This window comes from Strongylocentrotus purpuratus, unplaced genomic scaffold (genome assembly GCF_000002235.5).
Source record: "Strongylocentrotus purpuratus isolate Spur 01 unplaced genomic scaffold, Spur_5.0 spur5_scaffold_7, whole genome shotgun sequence".
NCBI lineage: Eukaryota > Metazoa > Echinodermata > Echinoidea > Camarodonta > Strongylocentrotidae > Strongylocentrotus > Strongylocentrotus purpuratus.
In genome coordinates, this window is record NW_022145613.1 from 34,111,981 (window position 1) to 34,131,090 (window position 19,110).

The 19,110-nt window shown below is 38.3% G+C and overlaps 1 protein-coding gene across 1 annotated transcript in view; it reads left to right on the forward strand.

Annotated features, from left to right (window-relative positions):
• The window catches only part of LOC590007 (titin), a 220,906-nt gene that overhangs the window by 190,397 nt on the left and 11,399 nt on the right, over positions 1-19,110 (forward strand). The window contains exons 148-152 of the mRNA XM_030974532.1: positions 9,521-9,560; positions 10,250-10,288; positions 17,418-17,770; positions 18,122-18,257; positions 18,775-18,953. Of these exons, the coding sequence (XP_030830392.1) occupies positions 9,521-9,560; positions 10,250-10,288; positions 17,418-17,770; positions 18,122-18,257; positions 18,775-18,953 (747 nt within the window). The remainder of the gene's footprint in view (positions 1-9,520; positions 9,561-10,249; positions 10,289-17,417; positions 17,771-18,121; positions 18,258-18,774; positions 18,954-19,110) is intronic.

Here is a 19,110-nt window from a genome sequence, read left to right on the forward strand (position 1 = left end):
AACAATACCTTTAGATGTTCCTTTTCACCAAATTCTATTCTGGATTATTTCTTACAATATGTGTGAGACGTAACATTTGCATTCACGAGTTCAGAAAAGTTCAGAGATTCGTTTTGAAAAATAGATATATTTCTTAATTATAAAACGAAAGAAAAAGAGAAATATTGCATTTTTGTAAATTTTAAGAATTGGCAGGCAATAATTAGAATTCTGATGATCAGAAATACGTTCCACACCATCGTTGTATGTAATGCAGTTTGCATGATAAAGAAATGTAATACCGAGAATGGAATTCATTAAATGTGAATGTGTGAGTGTGTGTGCGTGTGCGTGTGTGTATGTGTTAAATATGTGTCAAGAGATTACCATCTTAAAATTGCACAGTATATCTATATATAGATGTGTCATTTCATTCCTTTCCCTACAGTTATCAAAATAAAAAACGAAATGTGTCACTGTGTCTTTATTTTCTATTCATCTGAATCTATTGATCGTGTGCTTCCTTTTGATGAAGTGATGGAACAGGGTCTATTTATAGTTTGTGACCATTATTGCTTTATACATGTACCTTCAAGAACATTCAATTTTTCAGTTTGTTAGAATTTCATTTGTAAAAACTGGGAAACGAAAGATAGGCGAGGACCAAAACATTAAGTTGATACTGTTGGATGAAGATTAGCTATGAGAAGCGTAAACTCAAATATATGTCTCGAGGTACAAGGACGGACTGGGCATGATATTTTGTTGGGGAATTTCGATGCGACTCTGAAGTCACAGGTCAACCAGCCCCTGAGCGGCCCATGGGGAAAACCAGCAAGATCATTGGAGTGGAAGAATCATCATCATTTACTTGGAGAAGAGAGTGGAAGACCGCACATTGTCACAAAGCGATAAGTGAAAACATTTATTTAGTGGATCTAAGCCACGTCAAAGTGTCACTGAAAATCCATTGAACGTAGGAAACAAACGCCACTAGGAAGCACCGAGGGGAGAGAAACATGGACTGGATCATTTGAGAGAATGGCATGTTACATGTGTATTGTAGTGAATGATACCACTGACTATGTGACTTCAAAGCATTAGATGATTTCAATGTGAAATGATCCTAATGTCAAATCCACCAACATTCAGGGACAGAATGGAACTACGGAAAAGGAGGAAAAGATCCTTTTTGCTTCATTTGAAAGTGTATTCTTTCATTTGAGAGTACATGGGAACTGCTCTGCAGAAGAAAGCTACACAGAGGCCATTATGATGAGGCTAATAAATTGATGAAACAGAAGACTCGAATGTAGGGTCCATAATCATCTAGTCCATTTGAAGTGGAAAGAGGAACGTTTGTCAAGACGGAGATGCTTGACACTTTGCATCTGTTTTAAAAGAAACCAAGGAGAGAGAGGGGGTTACTCGATGTTTCCAACAGAAGCCCTAGTGAAAATTGAACAACCATTTTTTAAGAAAGGTCCACAGGAATAACTGGATAATTTGATTAACATCAAAGTTCAACCCTGGATTGTGATTTCTGAAAAGGACTGAAAGTGCATGTTTAATGCCAGGAACCGGTTAAAAAACACATCCTTGCTGGATTTAAAAACGAAATTGGAGTTCCGTTAACTGACCACTAGAGAACTTAGATGATTGTACTTATGTTTAAAGAATTTCAGAAGTGCAATTTATGAGGAAAATAATTTACAAAAAATAGAAAAGAGCGAAAATGCAGTATAAAATGAATACATGTTTGAATGAATGAATGAATAAATGAATGAGTTAGAGGAGCGAAGATGGGTAAACAGGGAGCAGGCGAGGCGGGAAAAACAGGAAGCCAGCAAACAAAAATACTCATGTCATATGCACTCACTTACATCGTTGCAATATGATTATAATTATGGTTTTGCGTTGGACTTTGTTGACGTGATGCCTCTTTCGACAGATGTTTCCATTTGTCTTGTTAATTATAATGTGGTTGGGTGATATTTTGGAGTAGCGGTGGTATGTTCAAGGTCGGCATCCTATCCTACGCTTTCATTAACATTTCTGGGAATTAACCAAACAAGATGATACATGTACAGTGTATGAGTTACCTCTCTGTAAACATGTTTTTTCTATTAAAGTAATGTGAAAATAAACTTAGTGCTGCAGGCTTTTAAGATTTCTTTCATAGACGTATCGTAAAAATTAGACCTAAAACTATCTGTCTATTGTTGAGAGAAATCTTGTTTTAGTTTCTATTTTTCTAATTTTTGTCTTTCATTAATATCAGCAAAAATCATGGAGATGTTGTTAAAATGTGTATAGATTTGAAATGTACTTCCTGATATGTATGATCAGAGCCGAAAATGGCAAATTTTAATTTAGGACACACTGCGCAAAGAAAATATGGTGTTCATATCTTAGCCTGCCAGTATTTAATCAATTGAAAATAGTGAGACGCAAGTTTCTTGAAGATTTAGTTCACTAAGAAGTAAATTAGGGTTGTGTAGTATGATTAACTTTAAAATCAAACGAAAAGTAACTTTATATCTACTGAAGACAGTAAATTCATCTGATACAGACCAGTAGAAGTTTTTTTTAATATTTTAGTCTTTCATTAATGTGAGCAAAGCATGGAGAGGTTTAAAGTGTGAATATATATTTGAAGTAAACTTCCTGATATGTATGATCAGCCGAAAATAGCGAAATTTAATTTAGGACACAATTCGCAAAAAAAATAAAGTGTGTTCAGATCTTCGCCTGTCAGTAAATTCATTCATTCATTCATTCGGTGAAAAGTGAAAGACGCAAGTTTCTAAAAGATTTAGTTCACTTAGAAGTAAATAAGGGATGTGTAGTATGATTGGTTTTAAAATCAAACGAAAAGTCACTTTATATCTACCGAAGACAGTAAATTCATCCAATACAGGCCAGTAGAATTTTGTTTTAAATTTGATTTGATCTTTATTCTACCTTCCTATTAGTTTAGGAATGCCAGTGTCGGAGCTAAAATAGTAGCAGAAACATATTTTAGAAAACACCTAGCTGACACAGTAAAATGGATTGTAACTTTAATTTAACCCCCAATTTCAGAAACTTTGGAAGGGTTTATTTTAGTTTAGATAGGTTTATGATTTAGTCGGTCAAAAGACGACTTTAAAGAGCACCTAGACCACAAAAAGTCGCTGGTGGTCGATTTCCCGTTCGTACGTCGAGTATACGAAGCTCTCATGTTATTACGGAAAGCATAAACATAACGGCAGGCATACACACTCTTTGACAGTTTTAAAGGTTAGATACCAAGTGATTTATTGAACACATTTGATATCAGGGGTTTAAATTTAGGTGATGAACTGTAACATACGATTGGTACTCACATGGGTAGACAATTCGATTCTTTACTTTGCGAACTCTTGAATCACGGATAACATGACCTTTAATTGGATGCAGACGAGGGATACATGTAACTTACGTTGTAATAATAGATGAGCTTCTATTGAACTTGATTTTATTTGTTTTAACAGATGAGATTAAATAATATGTCCGAAATGGTGTCATGTTAATAAATATCTTAACATTCTTGGAGTTTTTTGTTTTGAAGTAAACAAGAACCGATTTGACATGAAATGGAGACGAATGTGATCATTTTGGCTAATGCCCCTCAAAATTTGTGATGCAATTTTCCCAGAGACTCTTCAAGTCCTGTCAAATTAACAACAGTCTGTGCCATCAGAACAATCTCAAATTTATTCACAGTTTCTATATTTTTCATTCAAATATGTAAACAATTATCGGGTGATCACAATTTAAACTTTTGTGGGCTAATCGAAAATCGACCACAGAGAGAACATGCACTCAACAGTTTATTTATGCGTTAACTTAAAAGCAGTGTGGTATAACATTTAAGTATGTTCTTAAGTATCCTCACGCGATATACTACACGTATGCCCTTTCCGTTTATCTTCATAATCCATTGCGTAAACACCAGCTAGGCATTTAACTGTTAGTTAACAATGCTGAGTAAACACACTTGCCACATGTAAACGAAACAATCTGTCATAACATTTCAATATACCGTTCGGGGCTCTTTTACTTACTCCAATTTCGATGCTCCAGCGGAGACACATGCAGGTATGCCGCGATACCTGGACAGCGAAATGTCAATTGTCATGAGGTGATTTTTTTAGCTTCCCGCCAGCTGTAAAATGATGCGCGTAGAAAGGTTGGTCGTCTGTAACTCGTCAAGACTCATTACTTCTGTTACGAATGAGTGAATGAAGCTATTAAGACGTCATCTTACGTCGGACAATTACTAGGAATAACCGTATTTATATTAAGAAAGCTTAAAGGTATAGACCAGTTTTGGAAACGCTCCCCTCTCAAAAAATGAAATTGAAGCTCTTATTACAAACCATGTGAAAGAATGTTTTGACCAATACATGATGATACAAATTTTGCCGGGAAACCACCTACTAATTGATATATTTGGTAAATTATCATATCGATCCGGCATGGATAGGTATAGATATCACGAATGCACTTCAACATTGAACATTTGGGCATATTTTTCTGTTTTTTGCGAATTTAGGTTGAAGTATTGCCATCTAAACCTCTGAAGGCAAAATTTAAACAATATTGAATGGATATTTTGCACCCAAACCCTAGAACCGCAATTTTACCACTACCAGTCTATATCTTTAGGCTTAATAGCCTCAAGAGTTCGTCACAAATATAGCTTTAATGGATTACTTCAACAGTTTCCAATACTCGTCAAACTTTCTATTCAAAATGCATTGCCAAGCAAAGCGAATATATTTATGTTTTGATGATTATCTTGCTTTCTTGTGTTCAAGCTTTCGCTGTAAGATATGTTTTATAAAATAAACGGAATATTTGACCAATGTACCTTTAGAAACCGATAATACGCATGCCCGATAGGAATCGGCTACTTTATTCAGCACAAATATTTAATTTCTGCAAGCGAACAAAGTACGTGGATGCGTCCTGTGTCCTTAGCTTTTAGGAGAGGCTCTTATGTAGTTGGATGAATCATGAATGTTGCGTCGGGCCTATAATGACTTTGGGTCTTGTCCAATAAAGTATGAACGGGGTTTGGGGGTGGATGAGAAACGGGATCACTCAACATAGACCATAGCACCACTGGAGAAAATTAAGGGTTTGATGAAAGATGTAAGGTATAAGTAGGGGCAGAAAGGTAAATCGTGATTTAGGGGTTAAATTACTTTATAGAAGACAAATCATGAAAGGAAATGAAGACGTAGGCAAACAACGCTACATACTTTGAGAAACGATTTAGACGGGCATTTTCCTGTTATGGTTGAAATTATTGGATCACATCATTATACTACCAAGCCCGAGTCGTAAATGACCGGGCAGGTAGGTCTTTAAGATACACTTCTCAACTCACCGTCACCCCCAGAGAGGAATGCAACTCTCCCGAGTTCGTTTCACTCTGTAATTAACACCATCGCTATGTAGCTCTGGACTGCTTTTGAGATTAGGCAAGAGATGGTGTGAATATGAGGTCGGCGTAAACCACATGATTACAAAAGCGAGTAGAGTGGTGTATTCATCACAGTATTGTTTATACCCCCTTTAATTACCGAACTTTTTTTGTTGTTCCTGTACATCTGTCAGATCCAATTTGAAGCGCTTGCAAAATCAAATTGTCTGGCAACCGCACTATGCGTGTCATGATGTTGAATTCAAGTAGGTTGATACGTGAAGGATCAGAAGGAATTGTTCATTCCAAAAGGGACAGTGTGAAAGCAATTACAATTAAAAGCTCATTAAGTGATTATGGTTCATAATTGTTATCATAACATACATGATAAATGATTTTCACAGATTAATGTTCAGGAACGCAAAGGAAGATTTGACATTCTTCAGTTTGTAGAGTTATTGTTATGAAAGCGAAACGTCTCAAGTGTCTTTCACTTGACATGCAATTACAAAAAGTGATTCGACTCAGATAATATAGGCCCCTAATTGAAAGTTTATCTTTTCCAAGGAAGAGTTTATATACAAATGTTTGCAAATTTATGCGTACATATCTTTCACATTTGTTTAATACATGTAGAATGTTTCAGTCAGTCCATAGACCCTCAAATCTCTAAAGTATTCCCAGTCCACCAGACTAAACGACATGCACATCTGCTCTGATTTGTCATGCAGGAAAGCTTTGCGATATGCTTGATTCTCTTTCGAGATTTTTCATTCAATTTCGAGATCAATTGGATGATTACATTCAATTTAAGCAAATTTGGAGAAAATCGAAGTTGGGAAGACCATATTAATATCTTTTAAGAAAAACTAAAATCCTATACAAGTGTCTGCATCATCGGATGCACATCATTAAACCTATTCAAGAGAGAAGACGAACCCTTGGGGTGGATCGTTTAGTTGTTTACTTAGGCGTCTTAATGATAAGGTTTTATCAGTGTTGTGACAACTTCCTCTGAATACTCGTTTACCTTGTTGACTGATAAACACAGAACCAGCCCACGCTTAATATGTTTTAAGATGAGGGCATCCCACCTCTATGCAAACAGATTTTAAGTGTATGGTTGAAGGAGAGTGTGAATGGTGGGATGAGTAAGGTGTTTGTTGTCACTTATTTTGTCAATCGTTAAGGTCTGTGCCCACGATAACCCTGCTTTTCAATAGCTTTAATGAATGTTGGCAATGATTTGATACATGAATGCGTTTGATCGATGATTGGAGTATATCCAAATAACACGGCAAGGAAAGAGCTGAATTATGAGATGTTAGATGCAGCTTGTGAGATATTCTTTAACAGTTTGCAGCTGAACGGAATTATCTGATTGGATCTTGTTGGAAGAAGATCAAGAAATCGTTTGATATTCCAATTTGATTAGAGCAAACAGATGGGAATCTAAGACGATGTACCCCAGTTGGAATCGTGTGATTTTCATCGACTGACCCACCGTGCGTGATGACAAAAGCCGTGTCTGGCGGCTTGGTTCGTTAGAAGAGGCTTGTAACCGGTAATGAACTCCACATCATACGTCGCTCAGTTCAGGGTAGCTGTATCTGTATACAGCCGATGTGATAGATCTATCTGCGGACTTTAACAGGCACCAATTGGACGCACCAAATAAGGCAGCGTTTTGCTCGGGCTGGCCTCGCCGTGTCGACCCTCGCCCCTGCTTTTACCCTGCGCTGTAGGCACGGCAGGACACCCCAAGCTTAGGCATCTCGACTCTCGTGACATTTTCAAGTGAGCTAACGGCTGTTCGTGGGCTGCGCTGGATGGCTGGCCTGGCAAAGGGGGTGTCATCAGTCTACGCTGCCCCTCTTAGGTTTCAGATTTCACCATCCAACTGGCATGACTGCTATTTCATGTGATCAGCTTACATCGTTTTCTCGCTTGTAGTATGACGTGTGGTGTGAGCAAGTGAACTCACTTCTCTCGCTCTCTTTAGCCACCCGACCCCCGGCCCCGCGCTTTACTAATATCCAACACTACATTCATCGGTGACGATTGTACTTGGTTTGGAAAGAACCGCTACTGAGTGGCGGTTTTGCCTTTGCTACCAACCCGTAGCGTGAGCGCGGCCGGGTCGGAGTGGAGGGAAACTATTAGGCCTGCATTGGAAGAATAAGCTAATTGATTTTTAAAGATCATTGGAACAATCACGTCGTGATAATCTTTTTAAAGGACTTTTTTCAGGACTTGTTAAGGATATTTGCGTAACTTGCCGTGGTGAAATAGTTAGGCATTGCTGTGCTTCCTCTTATGTGTTAACTTGGATTTTCCTGCTTTGGTTGTGTGATGAGTTTTTGGAATAGTACGAGGAATTTCATCCATGTTTTGATATTGACATTCAAATTTTCAAGGATTTCAACAGTGACTTTCAAGAATTATTTTCTGAACGAAATCAGGATTTGATCTTTAACTAAAATCTTATGTATATTCAGCGGAGGTGCATTACATGGGATATTATTTAATTTAGACTTTCATTGGTCATTAAGACAATATATCTAAATATGGAAGACGGACATGTAAACGGCGAAGTCTTGGGCGAAGAGGAGATCGGGGAACTAAAGCTAGACGAGGATGTCTTGAATACATCTGGTGGAGGATACGATGACGAGCTTATGATTCGAGAGGATGGAGATTATCCATCGGATAAGCGAAGTGGAGGGGGTAACTCCGATATCCTCACCCCAGCCGGTAGCGTCTCCTCGGGTGAAGGGTTAGCGACGATGTCTTCCGCGGCAAGAGCTAGCAGCATCCCTTATGAGCGCGAGATGTCGATTGATGACGAGATTACCATGGAAACAACAGATCCAATCACAGAGGAGGATCCTCCAAGCATCGCAAGTGAGATTGAGTCTTTCCCGCGCGACGCCCATGACCGAGAAGAAGAAGAAGAGGATAGTCAGCGACTGCAGCATCGATACCGAGGTACTACAGGCACCGGGGTGAACACCTCGATGGATATGCGATCAGCAGCATCAGCATCAAGGAGTTCTTATCGGCCTAGCAGTCCCACGGTCAAGGACATGATTAATTCATATCTTTACCGTGATCGAGACACTACTGATCCCTACGATCTCCTGGTCGACGTCCCCGATATCGAGGTGGATACGGACAGCGAGGAGTATGAGTTCGACTATGAGCCGGTGTCCGATAGTGACAGAGGGGTCAAAGACCTCCTCACCGCCCTCGAGGATCAAATTCGATGGAAATCAGATCGTAATGATAGAAAATCAAAAGGAACATTCGATGAGCCTAGAAACACCCTTATTAGTCGATATGATCCTGAGTATAAAGCACCGCTTGAGACCTATGAACCTCGTTCCGTACCTAGAAGTGTTACTACCACTAGCTCTAGTGCCTTATTGGATAGAAGCAAGCGACGTTCAAGTCTAGACGCCACCACTCGCGAAATATCCAATCGTTACCTAGCACCACTCAACAAGAAATTAAGCACATCCTACGATAGTCTACCTCGCTATGTTCCCTCGAGTACAACTAGTTCGTCATCGTCCGGGTACTCGTCTCTAGGTCGTTATGGGAGCGTTGATTCGCTGGCACCATCGAGATCGTATCGCTCTCGCAGCGAAGAGCCTGCGTCGTCGTCGTATCTCTCTAAACCGTCGTATTCTAGCGGATTGGGATACCGATCGCACAGCTATAGTGATGTATCCCGAATCACGCCCTCGTATCGCGCGAGCTACGCGGATACCTATTCTTACGACAACGACGATGACAGCGAAAGTAAGAGCGAAAGCGACGATCCTTACTTCTCTCCCCTGGCGCCTCACAGGGCTTATCGAGCAAACCGTGAGGGGAAGAGCGTTAAAGGACCTTACGCGAGACACATGGGCAGATTTAGTTCGACCATCACATCGACGTCAACACCACCACGATCACCAGCGACGTCGAGAAAGAACGAGGTCCCCATCGATGAACGACTTCGTCAGATCCGAGAGAACTATCGTAAAAATCACAAACTTGACTATCAGCGTAATCAGCCATATTCTTCTTCTTCCTATGCAGGCCTTGGGGTGGATAGCGAGGGAGGATCCGCACGTTCAATGTAAGTAAAATAGAAAATATTTCTTATCACTTTTTGAACTTTCAATTTGGATTTTTGATGTGACGTTAATGTAGAATTATGCATGTGTGTGAACTCTTATAAATTTGCCGGATTTTGTACACCAAACTAGAGAGAAAACTAAAGTAAAATCTCTCCCAAACTACCCATGTTTTGCATTAAATAAAGTGCCAGATCAAAAGACTGATGAATGGATTACAGAAGAATAGAATTAGTCTTGCCTGCATGCAACATACTATGAACAATACAATATGCTAATTAGTGAATCTATAACGTCCATATATATATATATATATATACCGTCAGTTCGTGTTTACAAGGTTTTCACATCTTAAATGGAAGGCGTTGCTAAGGTATTTGTAAAAAACATGTATAAATTCACTCGAAATCTAAAGGGACCCCATTAATGCGTCAGTCACCTGTAACATTTTATAGATAAGTTATAACAGATAACAATTTCCGAAGTTGCTGTGTTGACATGTTCCAATCGCAATATACAATTACATACAATTAATTTACTCATAGACATTTGTAATTCATATCTCTAAAATCAAAATAACCCTTTGTAGCAAATTTCATGCAGTGTCTGAGATGTTCATTTTGTTTATTCTCTGTGAAATTATCGATTCATGGGCGGTTGCTGTTAAAGTTGTTGTGTTTGTGTGTTCCAGTTTGCATGTGAAGCAGTTATATAAAAGAAAGTTTTACAGGTAAGTGAGCATAAAAATGCATGATTAAAATAGGTAGTCAAAGTAATTGTAGAGAACTTCTTCAATATATAACTTTCAACAACATAAAGCTTGCATGCCTGTCATATTGCACATACGTTACATAAATTGTAGATATCACAATAACAATCAGAAAGATAGATATAGACCTATACTAGTTATTGATGAAGCGAAAGAATACAAATATAGCTTTAACGAATATATTCAAGAAAATGCATTCCACTGGATAATTGCAAGGATAGGAGAGCCGATAAAAGATAAGGATTCGGATGTGACAGGAATGGAATGACCAGTAATTTAAAAAAGTAAATAAACAAGGAAGTAATAAAACTGAGATAACTAGAGAAGAGGAGCAAAAGTTATAAGGTTAACTGATGTTTCTCTTTAAATCGCGGTGATACATCAATATAATCCTTGGTAAAGCAGAAGGCAGCGGGCTGTCTATGTAATGGATCCTCGCTATGTAGTGTTTATGTCTCAGCCCTCGCGACATTCCTATCATGCCTATCAGATCAAGGGTCACCATGCAAGTTCGTTCCCTCATCTTCATCATCATCCATCTCCTCCTCACTCCCATCACATCCCTCCCCCTTCTCCGTATCCCTTTACCCTTCCCGTAACCCTCAACATTCCATGTCTGTCCATCTCTTTACTAAGCCCAACATCATTCTATATCATGGCGAACAATTCGCCTCCCTCCTGTGTGTCTTTGTATTATGAGAAACTAGTTGTTAATATGTTCATTTCCCCCGTTCTGTGATCCCCATCTCTTTATCATCATCATCACACCCCTTCTCCGCATAATTTTACCCTTATCGTCACCCTTTACATTCCATGTCTGTCCATCTCTTTGCTAAGCCGAACGTCTCATGATAGCGAACAATCGACTCCCTCCTGTATGTCATCTTGCTGTTAATGATTAACTTTAACATTTTCATTTCCCCACGCCTTGTGGTATAAATCCTATATCTGTCTGCCTCCCAACCCATATCTGTCTTCTTTTAACCTCACTCAGTCGATTGCCTGTATCGTCAACCAACTAAAAAATGGTGTCATTGTTCCCTTCGATGAGAGATCATAGCAGCAAAACAAAAAACTACTTTGATCATCCTCTCCCCCTGACTCCTGTCTTTTTTCATTCCATCTTTTCAACCTCAATCCTTTCATCATCCCTAACTCTTCTCCCTCTTCAGATGTTCTTTATTAACCCATCCCTGAATCGATAGCTTATCATGACGCTGTAACATTAATGTCACTACCCAGGGATCTTAACGTGATCTGATGGGTATGTGTTATCTCTTAAATGCCGACATATGTCCTATCTATAAATATCTTCATCTTCATCGTCATCGCAGGCATCTGTTAACTGTGATCGTCTTCAGCATCAGACACACTTATTTCTTGTTCACCAATGCACTTTGTAAAAAATAAACGTTGTAATAACAAAATAGTATCAACAACATCAGTTATTATGACGATAATGATCACGACGGCGCCGATAATGATAATAATAGTAAAATAATGGTATGAAATAACATTCATCGTCTCATAATATTGATAGAACTAAGAATTATGTACCCTATTAGATAGTAAAATAACAGTCATGAATCATACCTTTTGGGTTTTCTGAGCCCTTGATAACTGATGGCATTATTCGTCGTTCTCCTTTGAGACAATTGCAAAGAATAATATCACCAAATATTTATTAACAATCTTGTTTGACAAAGATTTAATCAAGTTTTAGTCCTTTACCACCACTATAAGCTTTCATGTTTTCTTCCCATATAAAATGAACACTCAGAAACGTATAGTAATTAGATAGTGCATGCAAAGTCTTCGATCTTAGATCGAAAAAAGGACGATTTGGAGGGATCTGTTTGGTTACTTAAATCTTGAAAAATGGTATATATATTGGCCCGGCATTCATTATTTGTTTTCTATATGATTCACCATACATGACAAACTGTCAGACCAACCCTACCTATCTTTCAATAGGTGGGGCCAATGTGCAATGAGTATACACAAAGTAAGGTATTTCATGAATGGCAAGGTTGATGTACAGAGACAGATTCCCCCAACGAATTCGTGGAATTCGATCAAAACATGTGGCACCAACGTAAATCAGTGTCATGCTCATCAAAATGCTTTCCATTCTGTGCGAGACCATATTCCTTATGTATGGCCACTACAGAATTTGCCTGTAATTTTTCAATGCAATATACACTATAGGGTGACTAGGCAGTAAGTTCATATATTATGTTGTTTAGAATTGTTTTGCTTTTAACAGGAATTTGAGTTATGTCATATTCTGAAATAGGTAATTGGTCGGATCACATGTAATTTCTCTTTGAAACATTCTTTTTATTATTTCATATTATCATAGAAAGTAGGGTCAGATATTTTAAAACGATCTCAGAACAATATCATATAATTCAATATCCTATTGAATCATTTAATTAGATATTAAAATATTTAATTTCATGATAAGGATGACAATTTTGAAAACGTTTGTCATATTGAAGAAAATGCTCAAACTCAAAGAGATCGACTCAGCAGACCATATTGCGTAGGAACATTGACGCTTCCAAAGAAATATTCGGCAAAATATCGTCTTGAAGACATGTATACACGAGGTATTATGGTGATCCAAATTGAAAGAAAAATAAGTCCACCGTACATGCTAAAGTTCTGTATTAGATATCATTGCACATAATTGAAAGATAACAAAATACTTTTAGATTCTTGAAACAAGATGTGATAACCATCCCACGCTTGTGTTGTCATCTGGGTATGTAAGAGGCGAAACGATATAAATATTCGAAAGGTCAAATGTGTACGTTGAAATTTTAACTGAGTCCGAGTAGGGTGTTTCTAGATGAATAATTCGTAATATTTTTTGTCAAATCAACACAACTAACACGCTACGAATTTCAATCGCTTTTTTTATCATGCAAACATGCCGATACTAAAAAGTCTTTTATTTATAACTGCCACCATCTTAAACTGAAAACCTATCGAGATGGGGCCTCTAATCTGTGTAACTCAAGTATCGTTGGCAAATACCTTTGCAGGCTAACTTTAAGTAAATGCAACAGACATCTAGACTAATCATATGAAGAAAACAAACTAATTAATAACTACCTTTAACCGATATTAAAACCATACCCCACATCTTGTATCGAGAAAAATGTGGATAAAGCTTGTAAGACGAAGACGCTACTTTAAATATACTTTTAAATCCCACGATTTTCAAGTTTACTTACATCTGTTACTCCTGGCCTTTAAGTCACGCGGCTGTTGTGGTAAAAGAATGCGAAATCGATAGGGTGTGTATTTATGAACAAGTCGGCGGCTCTCGAGCTATTAATAAAATGCGTCTTCTCTGGTGAGACACATTCAGAAATCCTCTCCCACTCCACTTATACAAACAAGAGCTGAAGGTGAGCCGGAATCATGTCTATCTACAATATCTATAGTAGATATGGAATTAGCAGACGGTATGACAGGTAGTCCTTCATAGCAGTTATTCGTATTTTTATTGGAAATAACTTTGTCTTTCTTTCTGTATGAATATCGGATTATTTGGCATTGGGGAGGTAAGCTTAAGTTGGTAGATATATTCTCGTATAATTCTTCTATAACACGCGTGAACAACTCGGAATTCGAAATCTGTTTCAAAGTTTCACGCATGTTTTTTATCTTTAAAATTGTATACCATTATCTAAGCTTGTAGAAGTCCTAATTGTAGTTGTAGTGTATATTTGTATCTAGGTGTTTCCGATTCATTATTTGTAAACTGCATGGCAACCTACTCACTTAAAATAATAAATCTATTCTATATCCATTATGTGATACCCTCGTATTCGGATGATGAGTGCCGATGTTGTTATGTGAAAGCTTTATAAGTTATTGGTTTCAAGTTGGATGACTGGACGAACGCGCAAATTTTTGGATATATTCCCTTTTAGACTAAAGGGAGGATTCATAATCTATCGAAAATGAAATTCTCCTTATGGTCTACTTTATGTTCCTGTCTATTTTTCTTTTAGGAACGTTTGGTATATGAGTAGTTGAATCGTTACTTAAAAACATTACGTACACATTAATTGACAGCAGAAATATGCATAGTTTGACATATTTGAAGTGCTAATCCCAACGAATAAAGACACCGTCGGGTCATGGTATTCATATAGATAGAAAGCTAATTACCAAGGTAAAGACATTTCAAGTACATGGTGATTTTTACGCTCTTGTATTCTAGCCAACCGCCCCTATTCCCGGGCCCCATGCCCCCTGAAGACAGAAACATAGCTCGGGTATGCGACCCTGTCATCTCACAGATTCCAAGCAATAATTATCAGCCCGGCCCGTGCCTGTGTCATTAGAACCAAACTGTCTTTCTATCTTGTCTCCTCCATCCCTGTACCACCCGATCTGTCTCTGTCTCTCAAGTCCAACCCCTCCCCTCGTCGTACCCCATCGAGCGAGAAAGATGAATCACGAGGATGGTATGCCGTGTCTTTCATGGTTAGGTTCTTTCGCCTGACATCCAGGCATATACACATAGTCCAATTCTAATACATCAGAAAAGTTAAGTTGTAATGAATATTTCTGGTATTCTTTGGTTTTTATAAAATCCTTGATTTATTGAAAATATACCAATTTATTTTGACCACCGTTTGATCTTTTAATGGAATGCTAAATTAAATCCATTCTTATTCTAACTACTATCTCTTCCTCCACACTCGGCCTGTAGAATAAAAAACGGAGTGGTCATTCTAGAAACGTTCCTCAATCAGATTATAGCAGATACATTCCTGAAAATGTAGTACGCATTGGTGTCTGTCAAATTAAGGATTGTAATGGCGGATTCTATAAAGTTACGAAGGCCGAAGCGAAACTTGTAAATGGATCATTTCAGGCAATGTCTCAATTTCAGACACGTCATCTCTGATTCAAAACAACAAAACGAGAGTCAAAACATTGCCGAGGAAACTGCAAATACATCCCGCATTACGAAGTCCCTATTTTTAACCGGAAGAAGCCTGTAATGTCTTGTCCGTACGCCAACCTTGTATGAACATAGGAATGCACGAGATGGGACGAGATATTTCATTTGTCGGTCGACGAACAGGCAAGATAAGATGTCCGAATAAGATTCCGATGTAAACTGGAAGCCCCGAGGGGTTATTGCAAGTGAAATCGCCCTAAATCTGCGGTATCAAAACTTGCTTCAGATCTCTGATTTGTTGGAAGGCAGTTTGATTTGAATTCCTGCTCCGTTATTCCAACTATGACCCACGGTACGGTAGGTAGGGAAGGAGAATGCAAACTAAAGGGAGTCTGACTGGAGGAAGGGTGGTTACGGCCAGATCAGACATGCTCCTACCAACCAAATACTAACGATCGACATAAATAACTTCCTTTAGAACGTTACGGATTTGAATGTTATTATTTGGTAGGTCTTTCATAAATATTTCCAAGATCCAAAGTCATTTCCCCTTTTCCCCCGCCAGACGGAAATACCAATATTTAGAGGCCGAGACGCGATAGGATATCAATCAAAAAGTAGGCGCTCCTCTCCTCCCTTGATCTCCCGTATAGAAAGGGATTGTACGTGTCCCGTTGCCCTCACCAGGCGGGCTAAATTTAGCTGCTGGCATGTCAAGTATTCGCAACTGATGAACAGACCTAGACCAGAGCATGCAGGCTTTCACTCGTACATTAAGCGGATACACTAGTGTAGATCCTATAATATGATTGAACTTGTTTCTTGTTTAGGACGGGATTAACATTGTTTTGGAAAGAGACATGTCATGTTAGAAGAATAAATATGTATAATAAGCATCTAATAAATATGTAGTTGAGAATAAAAGTCGGATTTGTTTGTATGAAGTTGGTTACAGTGTTGTGTAAGAAATAGAATATAGTATAATTATATGATGTAGAGTCGGTTATTTGTCAATCATTTTTCCTTAATTTTAGATGGATAACAAAAGGCTCTTATTATTGATTAACGCCTATCAAATAATTTAGTCAAATATATTAAAGCAAAAGGAGTGCAAAAAGTAACTACCAAGCGAATAACGTATCATAAAATTGCATAATAATCGAGATTTTTACTTGATATCAACCAAGCTATAGAATAGAGGAGTCCACCAAAAGTATTAATATCACACATTGAAATTTAATCTAGAGACTCGAGTCTAATGAGAATTAAGCTCCACCATACACCTGTTTTGCATCAACACGTGATATATCAATGCATTTAATTTTGGCATCATACATTTGACCATCACTCACTCGGGGTTTAACCTTGTAAAAAAAGCTCTCGAACGATTGATGTGAGCACAGACCTATTCTACCGGGTCGAGAGGGCTGTCTGAACGAATCTAATTTGATTGTAATTAAGTGAGGTCAAAAGCTCCCCGCCGACTGGAGGGCAATCATAATGAGAACTTTTATGGCCCCAATACCGCGTTAGTGACATAACCACGTGTGTTTAAGACCTCTCTCAAAGGTCATTATAATCGGGCTTGAGCTTTGAAGACAAACGATAAAACACGATTAGTCAAAATTAATTACGTATCATAAAAACATATTAGAACTTCTCAAGCGGATGATTGAACTAAACTTGCTTAACTCTGTAGGATGGAATGCTAAATGTTTAGGATGATGCAGTAGGTAAATAATGCTTCAAACTCTTGGTGTGCATGCTATATCAATATTGTCTCAGCTTGCATGTTGTTTTTTTCTGTTTAGTTTCAAATTGTGATGATGTTGTTCCTCCTTTGATCATTTTTTTGCATGTTTCTAGATAGTTTATTTCATTAGCTATTTTTTAATCTCATGAAAATCTTACATTATTCGATTGTTACAATCTTAAAGTTCTTCAATTTTGATTGTTGATCTTTTCATCTAAAATGAAACGTCTTATCGTGTTCAGTTGTAAAGGAGATTTAGATTAACCTTAAAAAAGGAGGCGAGCAGTCATTTAATTATATATTAGTCATTTAACTATTTTCACATCTTCATTAGATAGACACGCATATTATTCAAGCAACGTGATCTAAATCGCCAAATTTCTGTTAAACTATGTTCTTTGATGCAGGGAGTCTAGCGAGGACGAGCGTGTGGTATCCCGATCTAAGATCGAACCGGTCCGAAGCGGCAGCCGCGTGCAACTACCGTTCTTCAGTCTGCCGCTACGCCGAAAGACCGTGTACGACGGCGAACCGGCGCGTATCAGCTGCAACGTGCAAGGAACACCGAAGCCGAAGATTTCTTGGAGCAAGAACGGTGTACCGATCTACGATGGAACGTTCTACAATATCACCTACCGATGGGGCGTGGCCATGGTCGAGATCCGTCACGCAAGCAAGAGCGACACCGGTACATTCAGGTGCACTGCCAAAAACGCGGAGGGTGAAGCGACCTCAGCTTGCGAGCTGGTCGTTGAACAAAGTAAGTCCAGCGGTCAATGTACACATATTTCGATAAAAACGGTAACAGTCAAATATAAACGATGTTTTGAGAGAATTTACTTTCGTAATTTCTAATGTATTGTAACAAGGGCAGAATGAATGATCCGTATTGATTATACAATAATAAACTGTGGCATATAACTTTATATTCTTCTCTCTTTTCATATTATCTACTGTCTTCTTGACTGAGTGTTACATTTTATGCCGTGGTTCGGACGGTCCTATTTATGTGCCACATAATCTATATAGATTTATGAACATAAAATTAGTGTTGAATTATCGTTGACGTGTAGAAATCGATAAATCGATTATATAATTTGTTTCTTTTTAGGAGTACCACGTAGTGAAACAGAGGACTACATCCGTCCGTCTTTCGCCAAGCCGCTGCGACGTATCCGTGCCAAGGAAGGCAGGAAGGTCCGGCTTGAGATCCAAGTCATGGGATGGCCGGAACCAAAGGTCACCTGGTAGGTCATGCAAAATTGATTTTTAACTATCATTTTTGGACCTATAAGGGGTGCCATTTTGTTTCATATGATCCCCGTCGATTGCCCAAGTTACAGATATATCATTTCATTACAGAACAAATGAAACGTATTTTAGATCCTTAACTGACATTGTCTCGCTTATAGATAATGTTGTTAATGTGGTTGATGATGTTAATTTCTTTTTGTCTTCGCGATAATCATCTTGTAAGGATGCCTTGAAAACCCATGAACTGAGTAGACTTTGCAACAAGGGATGTATTCGTATTGATTTAGACATATTCATTCTTTATAAAAGTACAAAATTGCTTCCAAAAGAAGAAACTAGAATGAAGTCGTTGAATTCAAACAGTCGCAATTTTATGTTCGTTTTTGGAACCATTAGTGTTTCTGTATAACGTTCAACATGTTTCTTGTCGTATATGTAAAACCGATTTCTAAAGAAAAACGAGCTCTCAATTTTAACGTGGGGATATTTTTGTGTTTTTTCTCGTAAAAGGTTGAAGGACAACGTCGATGTCGTGCACTCCGATCACATGTACGTCGAGAAGTTCCCTAACGGACTTCAATCCCTGGTCATCTACCGTGTCGTACCAACAGACGCAGGCCGCTACCAAGCGATCGCTTCGTCACCAGCTGGCAAAGCAACGTGCTCTGCCGATGTCGACGTGATTCCAGGTGAATAACTCTTCAAATTTTTTTCTTGTTGATATCGAGGAAACTAAATTTGATGAAAAAACTGTTGATCATTCAGTGCGTCATATGGCATTAGTTCAGAAGTATTTTCGGGAGAGATGTGTACGTTCTGGTCACATCTAGTCTGTGGAAAATTGCA